This window comes from Saprolegnia parasitica (assembly GCF_000151545.1).
Source record: "Saprolegnia parasitica CBS 223.65 unplaced genomic scaffold supercont2.2, whole genome shotgun sequence".
NCBI classification, from domain to species: domain Eukaryota; phylum Oomycota; class Saprolegniomycetes; order Saprolegniales; family Saprolegniaceae; genus Saprolegnia; species Saprolegnia parasitica.
The window spans coordinates 1,288,108-1,307,573 of NW_012156396.1; the positions used below are offsets into that span (position 1 = coordinate 1,288,108).

General features: G+C 57.7%; 12 protein-coding genes across 12 annotated transcripts; 5 read left to right on the plus strand and 7 right to left on the minus strand.

Moving 5' to 3' along the window:
* Positions 1 to 493: 493 nt before the first annotated feature.
* On the plus strand, positions 494 to 2,117 carry SPRG_01102 (hypothetical protein; the record flags this gene model as incomplete). The annotated part of the gene is made up of 5 exons (XM_012339301.1): positions 494 to 509; positions 556 to 1,170; positions 1,216 to 1,347; positions 1,392 to 1,654; positions 1,701 to 2,117. 5 exons carry the CDS (start codon positions 494 to 496, stop codon positions 2,115 to 2,117), a joined length of 1,443 nt encoding a protein of 480 aa, XP_012194691.1.
* Positions 2,118 to 2,208: 91 nt separating this feature from the next.
* Positions 2,209 to 3,200, minus strand: SPRG_01103 (hypothetical protein; the record flags this gene model as incomplete). The annotated part of the gene is made up of 2 exons (XM_012339302.1): positions 2,209 to 2,751; positions 2,814 to 3,200. 2 exons carry the CDS (start codon positions 3,198 to 3,200, stop codon positions 2,209 to 2,211), a joined length of 930 nt encoding a protein of 309 aa, XP_012194692.1.
* Positions 3,201 to 3,871: 671 nt separating this feature from the next.
* SPRG_01104 (hypothetical protein) lies at positions 3,872 to 4,828 on the plus strand (the record flags this gene model as incomplete). Its single annotated transcript, XM_012339303.1, has 5 exons — positions 3,872 to 3,989; positions 4,037 to 4,143; positions 4,189 to 4,310; positions 4,360 to 4,465; positions 4,510 to 4,828. 5 exons carry the CDS (start codon positions 3,872 to 3,874, stop codon positions 4,786 to 4,788), a joined length of 732 nt encoding a protein of 243 aa, XP_012194693.1. The 3' UTR covers positions 4,789 to 4,828.
* Positions 4,790 to 5,227, minus strand: SPRG_01105 (hypothetical protein). The gene has a single exon (XM_012339304.1). It carries the CDS (start codon positions 5,178 to 5,180, stop codon positions 4,833 to 4,835), a length of 348 nt encoding a protein of 115 aa, XP_012194694.1. The 5' UTR covers positions 5,181 to 5,227; the 3' UTR covers positions 4,790 to 4,832.
* Positions 5,228 to 5,890: 663 nt separating this feature from the next.
* On the plus strand, positions 5,891 to 6,325 carry SPRG_01106 (glycine cleavage system H protein; the record flags this gene model as incomplete). The annotated part of the gene is made up of 2 exons (XM_012339305.1): positions 5,891 to 6,007; positions 6,032 to 6,325. 2 exons carry the CDS (start codon positions 5,891 to 5,893, stop codon positions 6,323 to 6,325), a joined length of 411 nt encoding a protein of 136 aa, XP_012194695.1.
* A 421-nt stretch (positions 6,326 to 6,746) lies between these two features.
* On the plus strand, positions 6,747 to 7,780 carry SPRG_01107 (hypothetical protein; the record flags this gene model as incomplete). Its single annotated transcript, XM_012339306.1, has 2 exons — positions 6,747 to 6,771; positions 6,942 to 7,780. 2 exons carry the CDS (start codon positions 6,747 to 6,749, stop codon positions 7,778 to 7,780), a joined length of 864 nt encoding a protein of 287 aa, XP_012194696.1.
* A 185-nt stretch (positions 7,781 to 7,965) lies between these two features.
* SPRG_01108 (hypothetical protein) lies at positions 7,966 to 8,697 on the minus strand. Its single transcript, XM_012339307.1, has one exon. It carries the CDS (start codon positions 8,641 to 8,643, stop codon positions 8,008 to 8,010), a length of 636 nt encoding a protein of 211 aa, XP_012194697.1. The 5' UTR covers positions 8,644 to 8,697; the 3' UTR covers positions 7,966 to 8,007.
* Positions 8,698 to 8,769: 72 nt separating this feature from the next.
* On the plus strand, positions 8,770 to 9,768 carry SPRG_01109 (hypothetical protein; the record flags this gene model as incomplete). Its single annotated transcript, XM_012339308.1, has 4 exons — positions 8,770 to 8,824; positions 8,869 to 8,958; positions 9,004 to 9,112; positions 9,172 to 9,768. The coding sequence occupies 4 exons, from the start codon at positions 8,770 to 8,772 to the stop codon at positions 9,599 to 9,601; spliced, it is 684 nt and encodes a 227-aa protein (XP_012194698.1). The 3' UTR covers positions 9,602 to 9,768.
* Positions 9,769 to 9,808: 40 nt separating this feature from the next.
* Positions 9,809 to 11,569, minus strand: SPRG_01110 (hypothetical protein; the record flags this gene model as incomplete). The annotated part of the gene is made up of 6 exons (XM_012339309.1): positions 11,401 to 11,569; positions 11,230 to 11,343; positions 11,035 to 11,172; positions 10,463 to 10,984; positions 10,175 to 10,404; positions 9,809 to 10,121 (listed from the first exon to the last, which is right to left on the minus strand). Exons 1-6 carry the CDS (start codon positions 11,542 to 11,544, stop codon positions 9,809 to 9,811), a joined length of 1,461 nt encoding a protein of 486 aa, XP_012194699.1. The 5' UTR covers positions 11,545 to 11,569.
* Positions 11,570 to 12,476: 907 nt separating this feature from the next.
* On the minus strand, positions 12,477 to 14,145 carry SPRG_01111 (hypothetical protein; the record flags this gene model as incomplete). The annotated part of the gene is made up of 6 exons (XM_012339310.1): positions 12,477 to 12,786; positions 12,832 to 13,061; positions 13,111 to 13,632; positions 13,679 to 13,816; positions 13,870 to 13,983; positions 14,035 to 14,145. The coding sequence occupies 6 exons, from the start codon at positions 14,143 to 14,145 to the stop codon at positions 12,477 to 12,479; spliced, it is 1,425 nt and encodes a 474-aa protein (XP_012194700.1).
* Positions 14,146 to 14,785: 640 nt separating this feature from the next.
* SPRG_01112 (hypothetical protein) lies at positions 14,786 to 17,950 on the minus strand (the record flags this gene model as incomplete). The annotated part of the gene is made up of 11 exons (XM_012339311.1): positions 14,786 to 14,974; positions 15,017 to 15,360; positions 15,403 to 15,769; positions 15,816 to 16,103; positions 16,166 to 16,779; positions 16,826 to 17,017; positions 17,068 to 17,132; positions 17,188 to 17,375; positions 17,417 to 17,623; positions 17,679 to 17,852; positions 17,909 to 17,950. The coding sequence occupies 11 exons, from the start codon at positions 17,948 to 17,950 to the stop codon at positions 14,786 to 14,788; spliced, it is 2,670 nt and encodes an 889-aa protein (XP_012194701.1).
* A 934-nt stretch (positions 17,951 to 18,884) lies between these two features.
* SPRG_01113 (hypothetical protein) lies at positions 18,885 to 19,282 on the minus strand (the record flags this gene model as incomplete). Its single annotated transcript, XM_012339312.1, has 2 exons — positions 18,885 to 19,144; positions 19,187 to 19,282. The coding sequence occupies 2 exons, from the start codon at positions 19,280 to 19,282 to the stop codon at positions 18,956 to 18,958; spliced, it is 285 nt and encodes a 94-aa protein (XP_012194702.1). The 3' UTR covers positions 18,885 to 18,955.
* Positions 19,283 to 19,466: the final 184 nt, after the last annotated feature.

Here is a 19,466-nt window from a genome sequence, read left to right on the forward strand (position 1 = left end):
TCATACAATGTCATATATACGTGTGTTTAATAATATCATCTGGTCGGGCAAAGACCGAGCAACGTGTTTAACGTAAGATGGGTTAAACGCGGCACGACTCCGCGCTGTCAATGGCACAAGCTATAGGGTGACGCCGACTCACGCCATGAGTCCGATAGCACGCAGTCTGTCTTGAGTACAACGTTTAGCTCGAATGACGATCGTCATTGCCCTAGGTACATGCAGCTACGCAGCGATGTGGGTGCTGGGGTATCTAGGTTCACTGCACGGTTCTATACTTCAATCACTGGACCACGGTGACGAGGAAGCGTGCCTTCATCGCATGCAGTCGGCAGCTCATTCAGGGCTCCTTGGGCTTGCGAACAGATTGCGTCGCCGCCGTGAAACCGCCACGTTTAACCGCTAGTAAACCGGTAATTAAAGAGGGTAAACACATTTACCCCAGGTTAAACTCGACATGGCGCTGGTTGGTTCATTTTCAAAGGCCGCAATCATGGAGGTTGACACTGGTATCCCGCAGCAACGACCTCGACGGCGCTCTCACTGCCTATGTAGAGGTTCCTGCCGTCGCGCCCCAAGGCAGCCCTGTCATCAGAGACAAGGACTACCTCTATGCCGGGCGGCGCGCCTTCGCCGTCTGGATGGACTGGCATGAGTGGCAGCAGGTCTACCGGGCGCTCTTCGCGGCCGAGCTGCATCGGGACGCCACCAATGACGACAAGCTGCGTGGCCTCGCGCGCATCGCCACCTGGCGCGCTCGCAGTGATGTGCCCGTTGCAATCGAGGTCACGGCGCAGCTGGCAGAGATCGGCTGCCACGACGGAGCGTACGGCCTCGCGACGCCTGGCCGGTCCATGTACCGGTCGTACGAAGAGCTGCGGCTGCTGTACGCGGCCACGATCTTGCGCTGCGTCAACGGTCTCGTCGACGCGTCGCAGAAGGGCGCGTACGCGATGCCGGTGAGCACGCTCGCCATGCGCATCGGCATCCCGCTCTGGGTCGTCGATATTCGGCACGAGTCGGCGCACACCAAGCTGCCGGCGCTGCCGACGCTGCAGCTCGCAGCCCAGACGCTGTGGAAGTGGCTTTTTGAGCACTATTGGCAGCCGCAGGAAGCCTCCATTCTCGAACGCGTCGCTCGCATCGAGGGTCTCCTGCGTCGCTGTCTCGGTAACGTCCGCTGTCATCCTCACCCGTTGGCTCACAATCGAGTAGAAACAAACGAGCCGCTTGGGCCGCTCATGGTGCAGGATCTCGACGCGCTCGCAAAGATCGTTGTGCCCCTTCTCGTCTCCGGCCCACCGTACACGTCGTCCGCTGCAGCGGCCGATCCCACGACACCCAAAGGTCTGTGTCGCCGTGTGCATTTGATGCTTACGGTGCGCGAGTAGCTGTGGGCTTGCTCTTGGCGCCAAGCACGAACGAGGCCAGCGCGATTGCGCTCTGCTGCGAACTCCAAGCCATCTGGCCGCTCCTGGACGCCGCCATGGTGGTCGCGCTTGCCTCGCACGTGACTGCGGATCCGTCGATGGTCGCCAGTGCCTCCAAGTGGATTTTCTTCTTTGCCCAGGGCGACGCGTGGGCGCGCAGCGATACCTTTTTCGACGGGCTTGCCGAAGCCCACGCGATTCTGCGTCAGAGTGACCACCCAGACGTTCGCCTTTCGTCACTTGAAAGTGTCTTATCGGGTGCGTTCATAGGTCCGACCGCTCTGTGGCACACTCGCCACGTACATCGACCTGCCCACGACGCACGCCCGACTCAACAAGCCCGAGGCGTCGGCAGCAGCATGGACGCGCTGTGCTGCTTGGACGCCGACGCCACTGGGTCTCCACACGCCGTTTGGCGCCGTATGCAAGGACTGGACGTTCCGCGACGCTGTCGATGACTTGAATGCGGGGCACATGGTGCTGCTGAGCGAGCTCCCGGCAGAAGCCCCCGACGCACTCGATCCGCTCGCGGCCTACGAAGCGTCCTTCTTTGACAAACTCACGCAGGCGGTCGACTTGGATTTAGCCATTGCCAACGAGATTGAGCAAGTGGGCCAGAACAGCCACAACGAAAGCGTCCCCGACGACGAAGTCTCGCGCCTCCACGACGCCATTGAGATTTGGTAGGCAGTATAATTTACGAATCGATTCAAATGTACCAATTGACTTCTTTTGGACGACAAAAAGTGCATTTTCATGTTATGGACCAAGTGCTTAATTAGTACATGTAATAGACGCGGGGCTGTGCATTGTATGAAACCTCGTGGAGCGTGGGGCGGTGGGGGATACCAGTTTGCGAAAGCCACAGGCGGCGGTCGAGCGCCTCTTGGGCCTCTTGGAGACGCTGGAGTCGGGCGATCTCGGCGGCGTAGTCGGCGCGCGGCGGCTGCGGAGCTTGGATGTCAAACACAATATCTTCGTCGCCCACGACCTCGCGCGCAACGGGCACGCCGTTGACGCGAACTGTGACCGTCACGGGCTTCTTGGGCTGCTCCGGCGGCTGCGCGACGATGCGAATGTGCTTGGGCTGCGGTGGTGTGTGGACTTTATGCTGCGGGGTGGTGCTGGCATGGCCCTTGTGCGTCGGGGAAGGGGACGTCGGGAACGACTGCATAAAGATGAATGGCATGGCGGGTTCAGAGGTCGGTGGTGTCACCTCTGCGGACTTGCCTGCCATAGCGCGCTTCTGTTCTTCCCGAGACACGACGGGCACACGCTTGAACGCATACGGGGCGCTGGTTCTGGACGTTAACGTTGGTGGCTGGGTCGTCGTCGCTGCCGCAGCTTGGTCCTCGTCGCGAGCGGTTGGTTGCTCTTCGGTACGTGGTTCTTCGTTTGTGGGTTCCTCATCGCGCGGTGCAAGCTCGTCGTGTCGAGTCGGCTCTCCGGCGCTTGTGCGGCAAGCTCTGTCGTTGCCTCGGGTGTCATTTCGGCACTTGGAGACGCCTGGATGCGGGTTGCTGGAAGCTCCGGCTGGGCTATCTCGTGAGTGACGTGAGCTGCCTCGGGCTTGCTCACGTTTTCTTCCTGTGTGCTATCCGCGGTGGCCTCGTCTTGTACGCCGTCGATCGAGATGTCATGTTCCATTGGGCCCTCTGGCGTTGGCGCCACGTCTGGCGTTGGCATGTTGACGATCTCGTAGTCTTCGGTGGTCGCCGGCGTCTCCTTGGCGGCAGTCGTCTCGGTGCTGGGCTTCTCCATGTAGCTCATGTTGCAATTCGATAGTAAATTAGATAATGACGGCAGTCGCGATCCCTGATCCCGACAGCGATGTCTTCGACTGGAAGTACGCGACTTCGCGAACAAGATGCGCGAAAAGCTCGAAAGGTCTCGAAAAAGCCTTATCCGAACATTATATCCGGATGCGCCACGACCTTGCCACGTCATCTGTCAGCATGCTCAAGAGCAATCGTTAAGAGCAGCGAAATCCAACGTAGCAGTGCTAACTACTCGCGTTCGCAATGGCCCGTCGAGGCAAACAAGAGGGTATGGAGCAACGCAGCTATCCTGTGGTACGAGCTCACGGTGCCGGGCCGCCGCGTCCACCAATCAGCGTTTGGATTTGTAATTGGGGCAGCCATGGCCCATCGCATCCAGTCCGAAGTCGTCGAGGAGATCCGTGGCAACGACGACGTACTACGGTTCTTCGGTGGCAATCTCACAAAGGCTATGGCATAGCTTTCGAGGGGGGCCTCACGACGCTGCGCATACAGCCTCTCGTATACGGCAAGCAAGTCCACTGGCCGCTGACGTCGGTGGCGTAGGCACGGCCGAGCGATCCGAACGCGCCAATGATCGACGCCGACGGAGACGTCGACGTCGCTCGAAAGCGCATGAAAGCGTCGACTAGCGAGATATCATTGCGCGTTCAGCGCGACTGCATGGCGGACAAGTCGGGTGTGCAGGTGTGGCGCGCCGCCTTCCTCCTCGTCGACTTTGCCTTGCACCACGCCAGTGTCTTTGCAGACGAGACAATTCTCGAGCTTGGCTGTGGCATCGGTACCGTCTACTGGATCCGGCTGCGCTCGGTAAACGAGCTTGTCTAGGCCTCGCCAGTCTCGTGCTCTCTGGCGTCGCCAAGCTCGTGCTGGCCACGGACTGCGACGTCGATGCGCTCGCGATCGCCGACGAGAACCTTCGCTGGAACTTGCACGTATCAAATCAGCTGCGTGGTTGGCGTCGGTTGAGTCGTGGGTAGGGTCCGTGCCGACTGCGTCGTTTGGATTGGACGAGGCGTGGATTGCCGCTGGCCGTGGAACCGTTCGGCTGGTCGAACCGCGATCGCACCGCGCTGGAGCGCGCTCGCTTTGTGCTTGCGAGGTAGTATGTGTCGTGAGGTAGCCATTTTCCATAGCACACTTGTACCTAGCGACGTGTTGTATGACGATGACGTCGCGGACGCGTTCTTGACCAAGCTCACCGAGCTCCTGCTGGAGAATGCAAGTCGGACGGCCATCATCGCCACGGAGAAGCGGGTTGAGAGCCCATAGCTAGCGCAACTACTGACACGGACGCGTAGGCCGTGTTCTCGGCGGTGACGCTATCGGTTGTCCATCTCGGCTACGACGCCTTCGAGGCCAGGATTTGCCGTCATGTGACACTCGCGTCGCCCAGCTTGACCGAGCGCGGCCGTACGCGCTACGCATGCAAAGATTGCTCGGCGAAGGCGGCGACGCCGTTCTTGGCAGCGACGCGCCTTTCCATGCACGGGATTCCCCAAGCGTTCGCCTACGACCGACAAGAGATGCTCGAGCTGTGGCTCATCCACGGCCTCATCAACGCCCCAGAACCAGCGTAGGCGTCGATACACGAAGACGCGGACTCTATTGCTGTAAGCAGCTTCTACATGGCTGCGTAGTCCATTTCGCTGTCGAGGAGCGACTTCATGAGCTGGTTGTCTTCGTCGCGTGCAACGTTGCGCTTGTGCTGCGTGTACACGATGTACGCGATGATGCCGAGCATCCCGACGCCAGCGACAACGATGACGCCGGACCCCAATAGCAGCGAGACGTTCTCCTCGTCGCGGACCGCGTCGCGCGCCGCCTGCTCGGCCTTGGCCACGTTCATCGCATTCGTGTCTTGGAGCAGCCCGTCATGCTCGGTGACCGTCTGCGCGCAGACGAGCGCGAGCGCCTGTAGCAGCAGCATCATCTTCGTCGTCGTCGTCGTGGGCTTTCCTCGCATCTCCATTGGGCTTCTGTCGTCTCGTTGTGAAGGAAGTGGATCCAAGACGGCGCTTGGTATTTATACTGCGATCTTTTCAACCGAAATATCCGGTTACAGCGCCGATGCGCCTACACCTTGCACTTGCGCTGGCTGGGAATCTTTGGTTGTTCAGCTGCTTACACGAGCTTGATGGCATCGCTCAGCTCGAGCCAAGTGGCTCACGTGCATCGACGCCCTTCTGACAAGCTTGTATCGCATGGAATGCACTTGCAGCCAACTTCACTTGGGTGGATTCCTCTACATTGCGACCGCCAGATCCTATTTGTCAAAGTAGATTGATTACCCGGCAATGCATCAACGCCGATAGCTCAAGGCAAACGAGTACGTCGGGACGCGTGCATCGACCGTCCTTGGTCGAGAAAGCTCTCGCAGAGCCTCGGGAAGAACCTCTCAAACTACATGGAATCGCGCACTTGATGTCTTTGGAAAACAAATGCTGCGCAATCTGGTGAGAGATCCCAATTGAAGCTTGAATGTGGGAGCAATCGCCGTATTCATTGGCTTGGAACCGGGTGCCCACCCAAGCGTATCCGGAAAAGCGCCCATAGTATAGAGAAAGCAAGTCGTATCTGGCGGCAGCTGGCGAATTGTCCGGATACGAGCATAAGATCTGGGAGGCTGACGCTGGACGCTCGAGGTCACTTTCGATTTTGCCCACCCGCCGTCGCTGAACAATGCTGTCCCGTGTCTTCCGCTCCGCTGTGCGCTCGCCGGCGCTCGCCCGCCGCAGCTTCGCGACCAAGTTCACGCCCGAGCACGAGTACCTCATCATCAACGGCAACGAGGCCACGGTCGGCATTACGGATTTCGCCCAGACCGCGCTCGGCGACATTGTGTACGTCGACCTCCCGAGCGTCGGCCAGAAGTTCGCCAAGGGCGAGTCGTTCGGCTCGGTCGAGTCGGTCAAGGCCGCCAGCGACGTCTACGCGCCGGCGTCGGGCGAAGTCATCGAGGTCAACGAGGTCCTTGCCTCGTCGCCCGAGCTCGTCAACGAGAGCCCGCTCGAGAACGGCTGGTTCATGAAGATCAAGCTCACGAACCCTGCCGAGACGAGCGAACTTCTCGACGAAGCGGCGTACCAGAAGCACTGCGATGAAGCCGACCATTAAATAGACTCGTCCTTGTAGCGTTGTTAGTTTGCGTCAAGATATCCTTGCTTTCCACATCGTTTTGCGAGCGTCTACCGGTTGTGCAATCTCTGCAGCCTGCCAACTCAAGGTCGTCGCTATGCATTCTGATTGCAGCGTGCAATGTTGTCCGTGGGAATTGTGGACCTTCCGACGGGACCGTTCCGGGCGCTGTGGACTAATGGCGCGGTGGCAGCCGCTCGTTGGCCACCGTGCCACGTGCAAATCGCCCAACTTCAAGTCGAACCAGATGGCGCCTGCGCTTGTATGGGCAATCAAAGGATGCGCCACCGTGAGCTTGGAACTGCGCAACAGCGATCGCCAGTGCCAACAAGCTACGCCATGTCATTGAAACGTCTCTTGGACGGCAAGGAGACCTCAGCCAGCCACGTCATCGCACCGAATGCGCTATCCGGTTGACGCGCCAGGTACGGATAAAGATGCGAAGTCTTTCCATTTTAGAGATGACCAGGCTGGCGCTGGCAACTGCGGTCGTCAGCATCAGCCCCGTCGCCTCGCTCTTGGTGTGGTCGCCAGCAAACGGGCCACGGCCGACAGTCTCGACCGACTACCCTGGGGGGGTGGGCCCCGGGTAAAGCGACCTGCGTCGACATCTGCGTCGGCGCGAGTCCATACCCGACGTGCTTTACCAACACGACCGACTGCATCCACAAGCGCCAACAGCCCGGCGACTATGACACCTTGCTCCTCGACCAGCTCTTTCTTCCGCAGTTTTGCCGCGACTTGCTTACGGGTACAGACCCGACGCTTACGCACCGCCCCGTCGCGGCCTACCCGCTTGGTATCCACTGCAAGATGGCGTCGGTGCCGAGCCGCCTGTTGATCCACGGCCTATGGCCCAACTATGACGGCGGGTACCCTGCGTGCTGCAATACAAGCGCCACGACCTTGAACCGGCCGTTCAATCCATATACGTGGACGACCAGGTTTCCGTCGTTGCTGGCCGACATGATTGACGCATGGACAGACGCGACGCAGCTGGTGCCCATTGACATGACCTGCGAGCTGTGGAACCACGAGTTCCAAAAGCACGGTCTCTGCTACACCGACGCCAGCAGCGGCTACGAAGACGCCGCCGCGCGATACTTTGCAGATACGTTGGCGGTCGCCCAGCGCCTCTCGGCAGCAACGACAGCCATCAACGCGGTGGCGGGAAGCGACACGCCAGTGATGACAACTGAGACGATCCAGAGCCTCTATACGCACACTGTCGAGGTGCATTGCGTGCAGCGAGACGAATCTCTCTTCCTATCGGCCGTTCGGAGTTGCTGGAGCAAGCCACACGGCGCGATCGCCACGGCCGAGCAGGTCGACTGCACGAGTGCGAGCGCGCCCGACGCGTGCCCGCCCAAGACATCGCTGTCTCTGGCGCCGTACAAAGCGCCACGGGATGGAGCACGAATGGACGCGCCGTGATAAATGAGCTTTGAATCGGAAATCAACGGCGTTGAGTTGATTGTAGCGTTGCGTGAAATCAACGTTCACGCAGCGCTGGTACTCGCTTCTCGGACCAACGAGCATGAGTTCAGCTATGAGTATTCTCACAGAGCAACAATTCGGGCAACGTTTAGTGGGGGTGGGTAGCATCCACAAGCACAGAACGACGAGAGATTGGTTTGGAGCATTAACAAGACTGCATGCGATCACCTGTCCGAGTGGCGCCGGGGGCCGACACGCGCATCGTCTTGGTCGTCACAGAGGCAGTTGATCCACGTGTCCATGCACTTCGGACACGTGTCGGCAGCGACGCGGGCCTTTCGCGGCGACTTGCTGTGGGGCGGCTTGACAGGTCGGGGGTTCGGGGTTTTGCGCACGTCGTCCGCCGGGTGCACGCGCGGGCGGGGCATGACATTAGCCTCGTCGAGCTCGAGGAACTCGACGATGAGCTTTCTTCGGATCGTAGTGTCCGTGTGGGCGCACAGGTCGAACGGACGCTCGAGCACGTGGCGGAGCATGTCCTTGAGGAAGAGACAGAGGCTGTCGATGCGCTCGGTGATGACGCTTGTCTGCGCCGCCAGCAGAGGAAAGAGCGTCCGGCTTGGGAACGGGTACGACTTGATGTCCTCGTAGTGCTGGTTGCAGCGGTCGCAGTGGCCTTCAATAAGGCATAAGATCTGGTTCCGGAGCTCGTAGAAGTCCGAGTACCGGCGCTTCGCCGTGTACTTGTGGTCCGTCGACAGGTTGCGCAGGAAGATGATGTACATTGTGCAGCGCTCGTTGCCGTTGGCCTTGTCGACGGCGTCGCGGTCGGCCTTGAGGTACAGGTCCAGGTGCTCCATCCTCCGTTGGCAGCGACGGCTGTGTGACTGCAATGGCGGTTGAGGCAAAATTCGGTCAAAGTTTCCTAATTTAGGACGAATGGAATTAGGATTCTAGGCATTTCGCCTGGACCCACTCCTGGACCGATGAGCTTTGGGAAGACCAACTACCGCGTCGGCGGAACCCGCGGTGGCCAAGACCGTACGCTGCCCGCCTGCCGCTGCATGGCCTCACGCCCACTGTAGAGTTCAAGTGGGACGATGTCAAGAACGACAAGTACCGCGAGAACTACCTGGGCCACTCGCTCCAGGCACCCGTCGGCCGCTGGGCCAAAGGTAAACGCACGCACCTCTCGCCCCATTTCCGACGCTCGCACGTAGGCAAGGACCTCACGTGGTATGCCAAGACCAAGGCGGAGCAAAGCGCGGCGCTCGCTGACGAAATAGCGCTTGCTCGGCAGCGCGACGAGGACCTTATGAACGAAGCGCTGTACGTTCTCCTACGGGCTATTCCATCTTGGCCTCATGCCACGTCGTATATGATCGTAGTGGTATTGCACCCAAGCAGCGGCGTCAAGTCGGAGGTCTCGATGCGAACGAGATGAAGGAGCTCCTCCGCCGTGGCGTGACGGAGCGAGGCGATGGCGACGCCGAGCGTGTCCAAGGCGTTGGCGCTGCTCACTTTGTCACGGGGTACGAAGACCCGAACTACCGCAAGACGACAATGGCCGAGCGGTACGAGGCCAACTACGGCAAGGAAGACCTGACGTACGCGATTCCTGGCTCGGCGACCGCGGGCGACGACAAGAAGCCCAAAAAGCTCAAAAAGGAAAAAAAGGAGAAAAAGGAAAAGAAAGAAAAGAAAGAAAAGAAAAAGGAAGCGAAAAAGGCGTCGAGCAAGCGGTCTCGATCCCGCGACCGCAGCAGCCGACGATCGCGGTCCCGATCGCGCGACCGGAAGCGGTCGCGCCACGACTAGGCACGTTTCTAACTGCTGCTACTGTACACCATCCCTTCCGATATCCCAAAGCTCTTGCAAGAAGGCACTAGGCGTGGTTACAGTCTAACGAACCGCGCTGCATAGTATTCCTTGCGACGTTCACACGCGTACCCTACCCCTCCACGAGTCGCTTGTGTCCTTCTGTCAAAGTACAATGGGCAAGTTGTCTACTATATCAGTAGCAATCTACATATCCACGTGCTGGAGCGCAATGGCTTGGGTCGTCGCGGGCCAGTCGACGCGGTAGAGCGCGACCATGTAGAGAACAAATGCCGTCAGCGACCCGTGTGTGAAGCCGACCCAGAGGCCGTGGACACCCCAGTCGACGTAAAACCCAAAAAACGCTGCGAGTGGAATGCCCACAAGGTAAAACGCGGCGGCGTTCACGACCGTGGCCATGCTCTGCTGGCCCGTCGCGCGGAAGATGCCTTGCGAGACAGCATTCATGCCATCGAGCATGTGTCCTGGCAGCGTAAACAGCAAGATCGTCGCCGTCAACCTACGCGACCATGAGATGCGCTGCACAACGACATACATGCCAGGTGTACGTACTGCACAACTTCCGGGTCCGAGATGAAGAGGCCGGGCAAACTGTGGCGGGACAAGACCATCGCGCCGACAACAAAGACCATGCAGATTGCGCAAATGACATATGTCAGCTTCACGATCAGCTGCGCGTGCGCGGGCTTGTTGGCGCCTGCCATGTTGCCGACGCGGATCGTTGCAGCCACCGCCATGCCCATGTACACGAGGTACGTGATGGTGAGGATTTGGCTCAGAATCTACGACACGAATAAGAAAGAGAGGAGGGTGATGCCAAGTTGAGATACAGGGACGTACCGACATGACACCAATGTCGACGATCGCGTTGGGCATGATGCCGGCCATGAGCGTGAGGATCTCGAACGCGCCCCACTCGATGACCATCATGAGCATACCGGGGACGCCGTAGCGAAAGAACGCGGGCAGCTGCGCCGTCGCTTCGGCCCACGACCACTGGATCGCCCATTCGTGGTGCACCGGGTTGAAGCAAAAGTACGGGACCATCATGAGTGGCAGCGAGATGTAGCTCACGGAGCGCGCGATCGCAGCGCCGTAAAAGCCGTACGACGTGTGGTGCACGAGGTAGTAGCCGAGGCAAATGTGGATGATATTGCCGAGGACGACCATGGCCGCCATCGGATGTACAATGTTGTACGCTTGCAGCATCTTCTTGAGGAGCTCGTAGATGTAGAAGAACGGAAACCCGACCATCGTAAGGCGCGTAAAGGTGCCTGCAAGCGCCGCGATCGTCGCGTCCTGACCGAGCGCCAGCAAGACGGCCTCCGTGAACCACGTAAGTACAAACACGGGCAAAAGCGTCTACAAATAAGCTTCAGACAATCAAGACAATAAGAAGTTCTACTACGCACCAGTGCCATCCCGAGGAGCGCGCCTTGGAGGTACGCGCCAAACTTTTTGATGTTGCCGGCGCCGTACGCCTGCGTGCAGAGCGTGTCCATGGCGGTGGCCATGCCGAGGCCGCCGCAAATGGCCGTGATGTTGACGTACTATTAGCATACAGACGCATGATGAGCCAGCCATCAACCACATGGAGTCGGACGTACGAGGCCCGAGATGGACGCAGCATCCACAAACTCCTTGGTGTCGGTCGAGTTCATTTGACCGACGAGGACCATGTTGGTGGTGCTCGGAAGCACCTCCATGAAGAGGGTAAACATCTAGTCATACGCGTGTCATCTTGACGAGCTGCGCCTGACGCTAACGGTCGCACGTACCACGGGGCCGGCGAGGGCGACGAGGACTTTGGCCTCTTCCAGAAGGTCGGGCTTGGAGTCGTCGGCAAGGAGCCCGAGCGCAGTTGGCTTGGCGCTCTCAAGCACGAGCGGCGTCTTCTCCGTCGTCGATTGCAGTCCGGTCATGGCAATGGTAAAGTGAACAGCGTCGTGGCCGCCACCACTGATGGATGATCCGTGGGCGCTCCGTGGGACATATCCACGTTTATCCCACGTGTGTCACGCCCATCACGAGAACCATCTTGGGGTTTGTAAGGCAGTGGGATGTTGACAAGATTTGCCCATTTGTCCCGAGTGGGCAAAACGACGAGGGGGATGTTGAACTTGCCCTTTCGCCTTCTGCGCAAAGGAGGCAGAACCCAACACGACGGAGATAGCGATGGAGGTTGCGAGGATGGTACGGAATCGCAGCTTGTCCAGTCCAAGCGCCGTAGATGATATGTTTATAGAGGCGACGTGCACCTTCCCTTCGAGGTCTGAGACGGTGAACGTTGAAGCAACGACGACCGGCCGACAAACTGTACGGAGATCGGACCAATGGATGACTCAAAGCCACATTGGCTGTTGTTAGTCGTGCATGTTAATTTTGCTCCTCGCATGATCCCCAACGTACCGTTGCGAGGTCGACTTGATTGGTGCACCAGACCTGCGCGCTTCCAAAGTAGCGACTGGGCCGGTACAGTCCACTTGAATGAAGACACTTGGCTCGTTTGACCACAATTGGCGGCCTGAACAAGGTGTGTTGCCGTCACCTCGTCCCGCGGATCGCGCTCCTGCCTCCGCCTGCCTAAATCAAGTCCCTCAAAAGAGTACACACAACGAAGAAAGTCCGACAATTTTATTAGCATAGTTTTATCTATTGTAATAGACGACCCACTTCAACAACAACAAGGTGTGTTGCGTTTCCCCCTCGCGCCGAACCCTGTCGCTGGCGATGCCACGTCACTATTCGAGGCTTCGGATTGGTCCACTCGAACACGGATGCGAGCCTCCATTTTTCCTTTCAGAATACGCTCTCCTCTCGTGCAAAAAAATGTTTTGGATTCACTCGATTACGGCTAGTACTGGTGCTGGCCTGCGATAGCCTCGGCAAGCTGCTTCCAGTCGAGGCGACGAAGCCAGACAGCGTAGAGCACGCAGCACGTGAGCGACCCGAGCGTAAACCCGAGCCAGAGCCCCTTCAGCTCCAAGTTGCAGGGAAAACCAAACACGGCTGCGAGAGGAACGCCCACGATGTAGAACGCGACTGCGTTGATGATCGTGGCCTTGGACTGCAGGCCCATGGCGTGAAAGACACCGTGGGAGACAGCATTGACACCGTCCAGGACGTGCCCAGGGATCGCATAGAGCAGCATGGTGGCTGTGAGCCTAAGCCACGTCGTCAGATTTTATCCGCACCATACTGGTACGTACTCGATGATCTCTGGGTCGTTGAGAAAGATCGTCGGCAGAGCGTGCCGCGCAAGAATCAGCGCCGACGCCGTGAGGATCGTGCCGCAGGCGCAAAGGCCGTACGCGACCTTGGCGATGACGATGGCTTGCGTGTGGTTCTTGGCGCCCAACATGCTGCCGATGCGGATCGTCGCTGCAATCGACATGCCGAGGTAGACAAGGTACGAGATCGAGAGCACTTGAGTGAGAATCTACAAGCGAACGAGTCAACATTCGGCTCGCAAACAGTGAGGTGTGTACCGACATGACACCGATCTTGACGACGGGGTCGGCCATGACGCCAGAGAGAAGCGTGAGCACTTCAAATGCACCCCACTCGATCATCATCATGAGCATGCCGGGGACGCCGTAGCGGAAGAACTTTGGCATGTGACGTGCCGCAACCTTGATCGACCGCGTAAACTCCCACTCGCGGTGGACAGGGTAGAACCGAAAGTAGATGGCCATCATCATTGGCAGCGTCACCGAGCTCATGGAGCGCGCGACAGCGGCGCCGTAGAACCCCAGCGACGTGTACTGCACGAGGCAGTAGCCGAGACCGATGTGGATGACGTTGGCGACGACCGCCATGGCGGCCATGGGCCCGACGATGTTGTACGCCTGGAGCGTCTTCTTGAGGATCTCGTAAATGTACAGAAACGGAATGCCAATGAGCGTGATGCGCGTGAAGTCACCCGTGAGCTCCGAGAGGTGTTCGTGTTGCCCAAGCCCGAGGAGAATGGCCCCAGAGAACCAATTGAGGACGAAGACTGGAACAAACGTCTACTCGCATAAAAGAGATGTAGACTGGACGAGGAAATACGGGTACCACTGCCATCCCAAGGAGCGCACTCTGGAGGTAGACGCCAAACTTTTTGGTGTTGTTGGCGCCAAATGCTTGGTTGCACAGCGTGTCCATGGCCGTGGCCATACCGAGACCCACCGACATGGCCGTAATGTTGAGGTACTAATGTGCATCGAGGTTATTTGTTTCCGCGAATGAAAAATGATGGACTTTACCATGCCCGAAAGCGACGCAGCGTCGACGTGCTCTTTGGTGTGTGGACTATTGAGCGTCGAGACAAGCACCATGTTGGTGGCACTCGGCAGCACTTCCATGAGCAGCGTGAAAATCTAGCATCAACCAGCTAAGCCACGTTCATTCGTCTATCATGTGAGACATACTACGGGTCCCCCGAGCTGCAGCAGCGCCTTGGCTTCTGCAGCGTAGTCGGGCTTCTCGTCGGGTAAAAGCACAAAGTCGGGCGTCGTCGCCAGCGCTGGTGTTGTTGCCATGGTTGTCGCAAAATTAATAATGAGGGACGGTGGGCAGTGGCGAGCCTCGATGACGGCGTCATCGACTTGCGGGTAAACGTGCCCAGAGGGAGGTACACCCATAGTCACTTCGAATGGAAACGACACGTTGTAGACGCCATGTCCACGTCCAACTGGCTATTGCCATCATCAAAATGCAGGTGCTTTACGCCGGGTGAGGCGACAGCCATCATCAGTGACGCAACGAGCCAATCCGAATCATATTAAAAATAATCTTATTTAATAGTGCTGACGACGCGCCACGCGCGCTTCGACATGGTCTCAGCGCGGCGCGTTCTCAGAAGGATCTCGGTGCGACCATGCATGATCGATGCTCCACGAGCCGACATGACTGCGCATGGTGTTGGTCATTGCAATGGCGTCATGTCTCCGAGCTTGGACAGACATTCCAAGACAAGTCCAACCTTGAGCATGAACTTGCCAGAATACAGAGGGCCAGTCGGTCACGTTGGTTATAACATGAAAATAAGCCACGGGCAACAGTCATACCACAATCCGTACCACACAAAATGCATGTTTGTATTATGTACACAAGTGCAAGATCTTTTCTACCCATGGAGTATTCGTCCATCGATGCCACTCAGGACAAGACGTTTACGTCTTATTGGGTCGTCGTGTCGCGCGGACTCTTCATCGACTGCATCGGCATTTGACTCACTTGGCTCGACGGCTTGTTGGACGTCACCGACACTGTGCGCTTTGTGTTGCCGCCCGTCGTGTTGGACGACTTGTAGTCGGCGCGGTTCAGACGCGCAAACTTGGGGCCAAGCATGAGGCCCATGACCGTGATCTGCGAATCTGTCAGATCAAATCAATTTCACCAAAGACGCACCGTGCAGACAAGCGTGATGACCGAGCAAAATGCATACGTCGTCGCAGCGGGAAGCGTCACGAGGTACGCGAGCGAGATCATGAAGAGCGAGCCCATGAGCACGACGCAGGCCGACGAGAAGATCCAGATCGACTCTTGAAAGTCGCCGTCGTCGTGGCGAATGAGGAACGAGACGTACAAGCCGATGAACGTGATGATGGCCTTCCAGAAGATGCAGAGCACGGGGAAGATGAAGCTCGACGAGCGGCAGCCGTAGCGCGTGACAGACCCCGAGAACGCCGTTGCGGCCTCGACCTGCGACATCGGACCTGGAAAGTCGACGAGGAACCAGACGCCGAGGATCACTAGTCCATCCATTAGGTGAGTCACGAGGGAGTAGTGGGTACCGAGATCGATCCCGAGAAACCCCAGCAGAAAGTGGAGCATGCGCGTGACGGTCACGACGTTCTTCTTGAGCGCCTTGTTGTGGAAGACCAAGTAGACGCGAAGTGACTTTAAGAGCAGCGACCCAAACGCGAGCGTGTAGCCGACCGAGGCCAAGACCGGCCGCGCGCCACACACCACGTCGGAGGGCGCGCCGCCGCCCACAATGACGTAAATGCACATGAGGATGCCGCCGAGGAGCAGCACCAAGAGAAGGTGCCACTGCGACCGCTTGATGACGGGTTTGTCACGGAAGAAGAAGACAAGGAGACTCATGACGACGAGCATGACGAGCACGATGACGGCGAACGCCGCCATGCCCGTGAACGTCTACGAACCTTTTGTTAGAAATGTAAGACAGCGTCGAATCACGTACGCCCGAGTTGACGGGGACGTAGTCGCAGTCGATGGTCGTGTTGGTGGGCAGCGCGATGCCGCCGCTGCACTCACTACTGAGCGCATAGTTGCCCGGAGAGGGCAAGAGCCAGTAGAAGAGCACGTCGCGGATCGACCCGGACGTGCAGTCGGTGACCGTGTAGTTGTAGAACGAGGCATCGCAGATCGGCGGACTGCTCATCCAGTTCATCCACGTCTTGGTGTTGGCGCTGAGCCAGTCGCACGACTTACTCGTGGCGTACGACGGGGGCACGACCACGATACCGCCCTCGCAGTCGTACGGCAGTGACGCGTTCGAGGGTGGGGCGTGTTCCACGCAAACGTCACGACCCGCGTCGACGCGTTGCAGCCGTTAAAGGTGTACTGAATGTTGGACTGCATCGTGCAGAGAGGCAGCGCGTCGACCCAGTTGCTCCACGTGAGGTAGCTGTTCTGGACCCACTTGCAAGCAGCGTTGAAAACCGGGTCGGCGATCGTAGCGTTAGCCATAAACGCTTCGTAGTCGGCAAAGATGTTGTTGATGTCAAGCGGGGCGAGTTGCATGCGCGTGAGGAACGAGTTGAGAAACGTGTCGGTCGTGACGACTTTGGACATGTAGCGCATGAGCGGGATCGTCGGGTAGTCGGTGCTGAGCGGGTTGGTGGTCTCGTTGCCGTAGCCTTTCTCACCAAACGAGCCCGTCGCAAGCGCCACGTTGGCGGGATCCGAGCGGGGAAACGCGATACGCGTAAACTTGCCCGGGTATTGAAAGAAGAGGCTGTCGGGCTCGTACTCGTAAAAGATGACGGACCCGCCGCTGTTCATGACGTTGATGACGTAATTGATCATGCCCGTGTAGCCAAAGAAGCAAAAGTACGCGGGAATATGGTTGTTGGCGACGATGGACTGGAAGTAGCCCGGGTCGTACGCGGACTCCATGAGCGCCACCAGAATGCACGACTTGTCTACGTCAAACTTTGTCTGAGCTTCAACCACACGACAAATACGGACTTTGCTGCTCAGCCTGCGTGCACGCGTAGGACTTGGAGCAGCCATCCTTGCACCCAAATGTGTCGTCTGGGCACGCGCTCTTTTGCACGAGGCTCGTGACATTGGCTCGTGTGTAGCTGTAAAAGTCGATCACTTCTTGGCTCCAGTTGAACTCGCGCCAAAAGTCGATCGAGTACGGTCTCGAAAAGTTGCCTATGTCATCATCATCACTACGTATGCCGTCGAGTTGCTCAATGCCGCACCTTTGGTCGACATTGGTCCCTTAAGCGCCTCGTCGATGTTGTCGGTGAGCGTGTACAGACCGCCACTGGACGTGCCACGTCAGATTTCGTACAATAGCCAAAACAGATGTTTTGTCGTACACGCCGTTGTAGCCGTTGGTCGTTGGCGCTGTCTCGTTGGCGTACACGTTGAGCGTACTGAGCTTGCCGCTCGGCCAGACCTCGGGGTTGATGTGCGTCGGCGAGCAGCGGCCGCGGCCCTGGCCCGACATGCGCTCGGCACAGTAGAGACCACCCCCCGTCTCAAACATCGAGACACCGTATCCGACCTAATGAGCGGTGCGTTTGCCGCTGTACGCATCTCTCGTACCACTTCCTGCAGCAAGATGGTCAAGACAACACGCGAGAGGTCGTGGGACTGCCATGCGTTGCGCTCCATGACGACTGTTCCCTTGATGACGCCGACGCTTGCTTGCGACCCGTTTGGATGTACCGTCTCGCCGAGGCCACGAAAGATCTCGCCGGGTTGCATGCACGAGCCAAAGATGTTTGGGATGTCCATGCGGGCGTCCGTGAGCTATACATATAAATGGTCCGATGACGCACTCGGGAGGACGCTGCGTGATCCCTACCGTGAAGCGGGGCATTTTCATGCCTGGCTGCAGCAATGGGTTCTTGCGGCGGTTCTGCGCGTCGCGCGCTGACGGGTCGAGGTTGTGCTTGGCAGCAGTCGCTGTGACCCACGCCGGCGTGAGACATGTGCCCCGTTGCGAGTCAGCGAGCGACGGCTGCGCTCCGGCGACCACCTATTCGATAGCGTCTTGTGGCGTTGTGTCGCATAGTATAAAGCATGTATATCGACCTCGAGCGCCCAAAGCGCCCAGAACGCGAGCCCACAGCGCATAGTCTTTCGTGTGACGCTGGTGTTTCACAACTAATCGTTTGCCGCGCGATGGGTCTAAAAATATAAAATAATAAAACCAAGGGATTACTCCATATGGGATAACTCTATACATAAATTGACTTGCTGAAATTTTCAGCAAGTTTTTACCATGCATGAAGTGCGCGTACTTTCAGCATGAAAGTATAATTATGCCCAGGTCTGCGTGATCGATGCAACGTAAAAAACTGCATCTGAAACAATCAAAACCCAAAAATTGAATTTTGCACCCCGAACAGCGCTCTCCAACATTGGAACACGACATCTCAGCTTGTAGTCGTCGTATGGAGGCGCTCTTCCAATGTGTATGTAGTAGCCCAGACACAACTACAATCAGCAAGCACAATAACTCGAAAACGCGACTAAAACCAGTCAAGCATCGATTTGATTTTAGGGATTGAAACACAAAACTCGCGTGCACCGATTGAGTCCGAGTTGAAAACCGCTGCCGTTGACGACACGTGAGATGACGCGATACTATTGCTCTCGACGCAGTAACGCTGTTCTGTCCCGTGCCCACACTTGACACACTTATTGTCGCGAGGCGAAGAAGTCTTATTGTCGCGAGGCGAAGAAGTGTGCGACGTCAAGGAGACAGCCGAGTCGCCGCGAGGTGTCTTGTGCGGTGGCTTCCCTGCAACCTGCACAACCTCCATCACGAACGGCCACGCCCAATTTAGCTTGCACGCACAGCCCATCCGAACTTTCTTACTTTTCAATCCGGCGTCTACCGGTACAGTCTTGCTTCACGTCAGAGTCGGCGACACGGAATGCCTCAGCAAAGAGCCTGAAGATGCCACCAAGTCATTGCTCTGCGCCAGCATGAGTGCACTGTGGCTGCGCAAGTCGCAGGTAAGGTATTTCGAAGGGACAGTGAGAACATAGTACAAAGAAGTGTCATTAAATGAACAATGCATAAACCGATTTATATATATATACACACGTGTCGTCCTCAACAGTAACTTTTTTCTATTGGGTCGTCGTGTCGCGCGGACTCTTGACCGACTGCATCGGCATTTGACTCACTTGGCTCGACGGTCTGTTGGACGTCACCGAGATGGTGCGCTTTGTGTTGCCACCCGTCGTGTTGGACGACTTGTAGTCGGCGCGGTTCAGACGCGCAAACTTGGGGCCAAGCATGAGGCCCATGACCGTGATCTGCGAATCTTTCAGATCAAATCAATTTCACGTAAGACGCACCGTGCAGACAAGCGTAATGACCGAGCAAAACGCATAGGTCGTCGCAGCGGGAAGCGTCACGAGGTATGCGAGCGAGATCATAAAGAGCGAGCCCATGAGCACGACGCAGGCCGACGAGAAGATCCAGATCGACTCTTGAAAGTCGCCGTCGTCGTGGCGAATGAGGAACGAGACGTACAAGCCGATGAACGTGATGATGGCCTTCCAGAAGATGCAGAGCACGGGAAAGATGAAGCTCGACGAGCGGCAGCTGTAGCGCGTGACAGACCCCGAGAACGCC

Coding starts and splice junctions, on each gene's coding strand:
- SPRG_01105 (XM_012339304.1), bottom strand. CDS start 5,180: ATGGAGATGCGAGGAAAGCCCACGACGACGACGACGAAGATGATGCTG.
- SPRG_01108 (XM_012339307.1), bottom strand. CDS start 8,643: ATGGAGCACCTGGACCTGTACCTCAAGGCCGACCGCGACGCCGTCGAC.